Source organism: Naegleria gruberi (genome assembly GCF_000004985.1).
Source record: "Naegleria gruberi genomic scaffold NAEGRscaffold_19, whole genome shotgun sequence".
NCBI lineage: Eukaryota > Heterolobosea > Eutetramitea > Acrasida > Naegleriidae > Naegleria > Naegleria gruberi.
The window spans coordinates 416949-424516 of record NW_003163308.1 but is presented as its reverse complement, the minus strand read 5'-3'; the positions used below and the strand labels follow the sequence as shown (position 1 = coordinate 424516).

Sequence of the window (7568 nt, the reverse complement as noted above, 5' to 3'; positions counted from 1 at the left end):
TTGTATGGATCTAGAGTGTTTAATACTAATGTCAATGATTCTGATTTTGATTTATTATTTATTGCTGATGATCTCTGTTCCTCAAACTCATCAGACGGAGGTTATTCAAGAAATACTCAATATAATTTACATAGTGAAATAACAGTTTCTGATTCAAATGGTCAATTAGTCAGTTATGAGCTTGAGGTTATGATGATGAACACTTCTGTTTTACTGGGCTATGCTCATATTCATTTACCTGTCATTTTACTTTCAGTACAACAACCAAATGATGCATTTGTAGTATTCGAGGATGAAAAGATGAAAAGATGGAGAGAAAATTGGAATAGCTGGTTTTTGAGATTGCCAAGATCAAGAAATGCAATATTACATGAATTGAATTTTAGTTTCAATAAGGCACACCGTTTTTGGGTAGGTCTTCAAAAAGGGCAATACATCACAGAAAAGGAGAAGAAGGATGCATTGAAAAAAGTCAAAAAGAATTTGGCTCATGGAATTAGGTATGTAATTATTTAATTTATTTTTTTTAACTTTAATTGTTAGATTTTGTAAATATGGATATCAAATTGCGTTTGGAGGGTGTATTTATGATTATTTGGAAACAAATGCACTTTATGATGAAGTGGTTTATGGAACAGACAATTATACAACCTGGGAAGAGTATGAATCGTTGGTTAAAACACTTTACGATAAATGGATGGTTGAATATAAAGAGGATATTAAAGCTGTTATGAGAGAATGCAGAAAAGAATGTTTATCCATGGAGAGGGAGTCTAATTTAATAGTTTCTGATATTTTGAATAAGTTTGTCACAACATTTTCCAAGGAATCTACTTTTAAAAGGAGAGATTACGAAAATATCACTTTAAGCTTTGGACCTTTTTCACTAAATAGAGTATTTGGTATTAGTGTAACACCTATATTTATTGAGGGAGATAACGTTTCAAATCCAAATGATTGCAATCTTTTCAAATTGGATATTGACTTTGTATTCCAAGAAGCAGAAAACTCATTAAGTTTTAGAGAAATGGACTTGTATTTGGAATGTAATGGTTCTATAATAGAAGCCATTTCTAACGAGAATGAGACTCATTACTCTCCTTTATGTGTGCCAAGGTTCTTGTCTGAAGAATATCACAACTTGGATAAAAGACATGGCAATGGATTCACTACTAAGCTAAAACTATCAGACTATGCAATATTAGAGAACCCTTCTGGCACCAGAGTTAATTTGTACTATTATAGAAATGAATGGAGATTTAGCTTTGGTAACGAAAGTCAGAAATGGCAAAATGAATGGATTTTGGATAGAGATTTTGTAAATGAAATATCTGAGCCGTTCTTAAAATTATGGGAAAAATTAGATATGAAGAAACCAACAGAACAAAATAGTAATTTTACTTTCTTTTTCACATACCAACCTCAATCAGGAAGAATTATTTATTGTGGATGTAGAAACCTCAGTACAATGAAAGAGGAAATTGTTTGGAGAGACTTGGGAGAGCAATACAATTGGAAAGATCAAGTCAAGCAACTCTTCTTCGATTCAATTGAAGATATCAAGGAGGCAGTGAATGATTTTAATCAATTCCCTCCAATGTTTTTCGAAGGATTCGAATGTATCAACTTTACGAACAATTATAGGAGTTTTCAAATCAAATCCGATTTAAGGTCTTCCATTCCACATTTAAGAATTACTAATACCAATTATGTTGATTCTTTACTGGATGAGGAGGTAATTTCGAATCCACCACCCGATCTAATAGAATCAAAACATAATTATGACACTCTAATTTGTTTAATTGTGAGATCCAAATTTTCTGAGACTGACAAAGGAGATGAAAAGGTTGTTAGTGAACTGAATAGAATATTTTTGAAATCATATGTGAATTTAAAGTATCCTTACATGTCTCTAGTGAGAGAGGTCAATGATTTTTATTCTAATAATTTATTACCATATGAAGATCAAGCCTCTGAGTATCAGGAAAGAACCAAGCTTTTCTTTGGAGGAAGGGTAAAAAAGGCAAGTCAACTTTTCACAAGCTACTTGAGGTTTAGGAAAAAAACTAATCTGAATGATTTTTCTCTTTATTGGAAAGTTTTAAGCGAAAAGCGTGATAATGCTAGTGATTTGAGATTTATCAAACAATTAATTGATTTAATGGAATAAACTACAGATAATCAAATAAGGATACATTAAGAGCTTTTGGTGGATCTTTCTTATCAAGATCAGTCCCAAGATCTTCTTCCTCTTTCAAATGTTGTTCCTTAGTTATTAAACATCTATCACCAGTCGTAGAAAGGAGCTTGTCAAGTTTTTGAAGTTTTTTGTTCATGGTATTATAATTTTCATGTAGTACTGTAGCAAACGCACTTCCTTTAAAGTTAGAAGAAGGAACAGTTTGATATCGTTTCTCTGCTCGTGAGGTTGATTCTTCAATATTCTTCTTAATTATTTGGTTGCAAACATTTGATACAGAGTCCTTATTTTGGAGCACTTCCCTCTTTTCTTGTTCGATCACCCTCAGTTCCTCCCTAGTACTCCCTTTAATCCACCGAATATCTCTATCAGATTCTTGTGTACTTCTTTTCCTCATTTCCTTATTGGTCTTGAGCCTTTGACGAACCTTCTCAACTTCCTCTATACTATCAGGATTCCACACTTTTTGGAATTTTTTCACATTATTGACAAGCTTATTTGGATCGGACAGACTTCCAAAGAAGATTGGTTTTGAGAAACCATCTTTGTGAATTAGTCTTACTTTGTTTTTACCCAGTTCGGGTGATGTGTAATTCAAGGCAAATTCTGCTGGAGGTTTCCTCAGTGCTTTTAACATCAGTGGAGACATTTGGAATGTATACCAATACTTGTCTTGCATTGGAGCTGTCTGACCATTTGAAAAGTATTTAAAGTATTCAGGATTTCTAATTCTTGGACTCAATTCCTTTTGTTTCTTGCCTTGTTCGACATTACTTTTAGATGCTTCCTTATTGGCTAATTTAAGTTTCTTCTTTCTATTCTCGATTGCTTCAATCTCTTGTTCTAAAACTTCTGATGGGAGGGCATGATAATTTTCATCAAGACCAAGTTTTTGAATTTGATCAGAAATGTGATCTTTTGAGGTATTATCTATTTCTTCCATTTCGTCTGGAGTTTCTTCTTCCTCTTCACTAGATGAATAAAATTCCTTCTCTGATGCTGAATCAGGTCTAGGTGCTGTTGTCGATTTAGAAACAGTTGACTGATCAACTTCTTTCTTTTTAGATTTTGAAGTTTCTGTTGACTTTTTAGATTGTTTCCTCAATAGCTTCTCAAAGAAGGTATCTTCGCTCTTCTTTGGAAAATATTTTGTTCGTTGACTGTGCAGGAATTCTCTCTTATATCTAATTCCTAAAAACACTTCACATATAACCTCGTAAACTCTAACCTTGAAATTTGTTGTAAACAACTTTTTACAAGCAGAAAAATGTTTCCTCAAAGCTTTCAAAATACAATATGCAACAGCTAAATGATACACTTCAAAAAAGGCATCTCTGTGATGCCTTCCTAAATTGAGAGCAAATTTTGCACTATCAAGTGATAGTTCAGAGATGAATCTCTCACAAACTTCTGGTTTATCCTGGAAAAACAATGAATAGACAAACCAGAAAGAATTCTGTATGATACTCCTATTTAAATGATTGTATGGACTGAAATTCTTCTCAAACACTGCTTTAATATCCGAATCAGAAATTCTTATATTTTTCATTAAATTATCAATTAAAGGATCAAATTTCAATTCAAAAGGAAGTGGCCCATCAGCAGTTAATTCAACTTCCTTAACATTCCATCCAACAATTTTCTTTTTCCTTAATTTCTTCTTGGCCATCGTCCCAACCTCAGTCAGGTAAAATGTTCCTCCATTTCCATCTTCATCATCACTAGATAGTAATATTGGTTGTACCATTCCACTCCTTGCTCTCGAAAAAGCTCTTTCCCTTATGGAAACACCTGATTTTGCAGTTGGACTTGAATAATTACTTTTAGGTGATTGAAGTTTTGAATTGGCTGATGAAAGTCTTTCCACCCTTTCGGGTGATGAAATTGGACAATCCTCCTCCTCAATAACTTTTCTACTTCCGAGACGAGGAAGCTTTGTCGAGCTGCTCAAATAAGATGCACTTGAAGCAGCTGATGAAGTTTTGGGCATTTTCAATTTGTGCTGTTTTTTTCTGTAGATTAAGAATTTGAAAAATTGATGAAAAATAACGGAAAAAATTGAGATGGAAGTTGAGGTGGTTAAATCATTGGTGGTAACTGTAGTGATAGAGTTCTTTCGAGTGTGTTTATAGGAGACAAGTTCAGTTCAATAAAATGGTATTTCTTTAAAGATATTGATAAGTTTTATAATGTGGGATGTGGATTTTTCAATTGGAAAGATGGAGAAGATGGGATCATGATGTGTTTATAATGGTTCGATGATTAATCATATAACCAATCAGGTTTGTTGTCAGTCCTAAATGAAACAAGGTCTGTATCAAATAATTCAATAAATTGTTCGTTTTGTAATCTGACTTTAGAGCCAGCATATCTTCTATATTCGTCTAAAATACTAGTTAAATTCCATCGTTGTATTTTTCTAAGACATCCAACTACAGTTCCAGTTCTATGTCTACCTAAATTACACATAATAGCAAGAGGTAAATTTTCTCTATTTAAAATTATTTCAAGAGCTTCAACAACAATTTCCTCCGAAATTAATCCCAATTGTGCCATTCCTGTATGTGATGAAGAAGTTCCACTCTTTTTCATTTTCGTAGATTGATTAGTCAAGTGTATTAAATTAATATTTTGATCCTTTGCAAAATTTACAAATTCTTGTGTAGGTTGATCCGGTGCTAAATAAATAATTGTTTTTAAATTGAGTGTTGCTAGATGAGGGAAATTGACAGAGGTAGGTTGTCCCGATCGAAAGACATTCTCCTGCACATAACCAAAGTTAATTGGAGGCACAAGAATGGTCATTTTTTTTAAGTTTAAAAATAGAATTGGCTTATTTTCAAAAAAATGTCTTTATACCTTCGATCATCGGGAATTGTTCTCTCGCAGCTTAGACAATTTATTATTCCTCCTCTGACTCATCATTTTCATAAAGGAGAGGCTGGTAGAGTTGTTGTTATTGGTGGATGTGAGGAGTATACAGGTGCTCCATATTATGCAGCAATTAGTGCTTTGAAAACTGGTGCGGATTTGTCTTTTGTAATTTGTTCAAAATCTGCACTAATGATCAAAAATTATTCACCTGAATTGGTTGTCTATCCATATTTATTTGAAAAATCTGCTATTTCTTATGGTCAATCAGAGGCTAGTATACCATCAATGTTTAATAGTAAGGTGGAATTGAGTGAATTTATGAGGAAAACTTATGAAACAATGTTTAAGAGATTTAATAGTGTGGTGTTGGGACCTGGTCTTGGAAGATCTAAAGAAATGTTACAACAAGCAGAATGGTTTATTGAATATTGTAAGGAATTGAATATGCCATTGGTGTTGGATGGAGATGGCCTATTCTTAATTGGAGAAAATCCTGCCTTGATTGTTGGACACTCAAATGTTGTCTTGACTCCTAATCCTGCAGAATTTTCTCGTTTATTGAAATCAGTTGTGGAGTATCACAATTCAAACAATGAAAATAAGGTCTCAATTTCTCAATTTAAAAACGAAACTGAGGAAATAATTTTCGTTTCAAAAACTCTTGGAGATGTTTGTATTGTAAGAAAGGGAATGACTGATATTATTGCTAAAGGAGATAAGGTTTTGGAATGTGATATATTTAACGCCTCCCCAAGAAGATGTGGTGGTCAAGGTGATGTTTTGAGTGGTGTCATTGCAACATTCTGCTTTTGGGCTAATAGAAAAGCTGGAGGTGAGATAGGTCATGATGATAGAATGTTAGCAGCATGCTATGGTGGTTGTTTAGTTACTAAGAAAGCTGCTGAATTGGCTTTCCATGACCATCACCGAGCAACTACTACTCCAAATATTATTGAAAAAATTGGTCAAGCATTCTGTTTAGCATTTAAGGAAGATGACAATTAGACATTTTTCATTAAATTATTTATTGTAAAAACGAAGTGCTGAACCCATTGTTTTGCATCAAAACGAGAATGGCTTGAGCAGATTCAGGATTAGAAACAATTAAAGATTTAACAAACTGAACTTGTTGTGGGTCTAATGGTGAAATGAAATTGGTGAGAGATTGACAGAAATGAAGTCTGGTATTTTGAACCTCACGTACAGGATCTTCAATACCCATAGCAGCAAAACTGAGCTTGGTGAAAGTAACTTTGTAACCTCCAGAAATTCCCTTTTCAGTTTGAAGGACTGTTTCTTCATCGTCATGTTGTTCATCATCTTCATCAAATTCATTCTTTGAATCTGTTGTTGGGTTGAGGAAGAGAGCAAGCTCTGAAATAAGCATCTTCCATGTGTCAGCAGATGATTGAATAAGATCTGTATTGAATAAAATCTTGATCAAAGCAACAGCACAGACCTTCTTTTCAATTTTACCTGTAACCTTTCTTAATGAGGATTGCCACACAGCCTTTGCAAGTTGAGAGAAAATGTTTGCTTGGATTTGATTAATGGCTTGGATAAGCTTATCAGCTCCATATCTAACAGCAAAGTTAGAGAAGAAAAGGATCAAACATCTCAAGAATTGACCAGTCTTCTTAGATTGAAGTCTTCCAAACAAGACGAAGAAAATTCCTTGGAGGAAATTAGCAACAGTTTCGTATGGGAGAGCATGGATGATACTGTCCAAAATACGGAAACCATGGTAGTCTTTGGTGTTAGATTTGACCAATGTTTGGAAAATGCCCAAAACTTGTTCGAGTTGATTATTCTTTCCAAGTTCTTGAGGAGCCTTGGTAATCAAAGTGGAGGTAAAGGCAACGAGACCTGGAATGTTTCCTTCACTTTCCCACAAATGGGCTTGTAAGAAATTAGGGAACAAACTAATATAAATAGCAGGTAATGGAGCTTGTCTTACAGTCAAAAGTTGAGAAATAAGTTGGAAAACATAAGGTGTGAATTCTTCAATGCCTTGGTTCAGGATGGTTTGGAATGGTGGGAAAAGAGATGCTTCAAACTCTGAAATGTAATCACTGTTGAATTTGATTACAGTAGCATATGACTCGAATAAATAGTGGTTAAACATTGGATTGTTTGGATTTTTACAGACTTCAGAAAGCACGCTAGTAATCTTGGAAATGTATGCAGGCATAATTGGCTTCATTTGTTCCTTCAATACAGCTGTAGCTCTCATAATGGCTTTCATAATATATTCATTTTCTTCAGTGTTATCCAAAGCAGAGAATAATCCTTGCAATAATGTTTGGGCATATGGCAAAATTTCAACTTGGGAATATCTTGGCTTTCCATTATCTTCCTTGACTGTAAGAAGTCTTTCAATACACCAAGCTGCATAAGAAAGAACAACAGGTTCTGGGGAGTTCAACAAGTTAAGAATCAATGGGAAGATGGTGGTGAATGATTCAATTGGTAAGTGTTGTCTGAATGTACAAAT

At 33.9% G+C, this 7568-nt stretch overlaps 5 protein-coding genes across 5 annotated transcripts in view; 2 read left to right on the top strand and 3 right to left on the bottom strand.

Annotated features, from left to right (window-relative positions):
• Positions 1 to 2018, top strand: part of NAEGRDRAFT_66737 (uncharacterized protein) — a gene marked incomplete at both ends in the record, with an annotated part of 2279 nt that extends 261 nt beyond the window's left edge. The window contains 3 exons of the mRNA XM_002678204.1: positions 146 to 500; positions 544 to 1924; positions 1965 to 2018. Coding sequence (XP_002678250.1) covers positions 146 to 500; positions 544 to 1924; positions 1965 to 2018 — 1790 coding nt within the window. The remainder of the gene's footprint in view (positions 1 to 145; positions 501 to 543; positions 1925 to 1964) is intronic.
• A 153-nt stretch (positions 2019 to 2171) lies between these two features.
• Positions 2172 to 4190, bottom strand: NAEGRDRAFT_66736 (uncharacterized protein; the record flags this gene model as incomplete). Its single annotated transcript, XM_002678085.1, has 1 exon — positions 2172 to 4190. The coding sequence occupies one exon, from the start codon at positions 4188 to 4190 to the stop codon at positions 2172 to 2174; it is 2019 nt and encodes a 672-aa protein (XP_002678131.1).
• Positions 4191 to 4462: 272 nt separating this feature from the next.
• Positions 4463 to 5005, bottom strand: NAEGRDRAFT_60565 (uncharacterized protein; the record flags this gene model as incomplete). The annotated part of the gene is made up of 1 exon (XM_002678084.1): positions 4463 to 5005. One exon carries the CDS (start codon positions 5003 to 5005, stop codon positions 4463 to 4465), a length of 543 nt encoding a protein of 180 aa, XP_002678130.1.
• Positions 5006 to 5047: 42 nt separating this feature from the next.
• On the top strand, positions 5048 to 6079 carry NAEGRDRAFT_32974 (uncharacterized protein; the record flags this gene model as incomplete). The annotated part of the gene is made up of 2 exons (XM_002678203.1): positions 5048 to 5361; positions 5434 to 6079. 2 exons carry the CDS (start codon positions 5048 to 5050, stop codon positions 6077 to 6079), a joined length of 960 nt encoding a protein of 319 aa, XP_002678249.1.
• A 12-nt stretch (positions 6080 to 6091) lies between these two features.
• NAEGRDRAFT_79475 (exportin-2) overlaps positions 6092 to 7568 on the bottom strand; it is a gene marked incomplete at its 5' end in the record, with an annotated part of 2800 nt that continues 1323 nt past the window's right edge. Inside the window, one exon of the mRNA XM_002678083.1 lies at positions 6092 to 7486. Within this exon, the coding sequence (XP_002678129.1) occupies positions 6099 to 7486 (1388 nt within the window). The 3' untranslated portion in view covers positions 6092 to 6098. The remainder of the gene's footprint in view (positions 7487 to 7568) is intronic.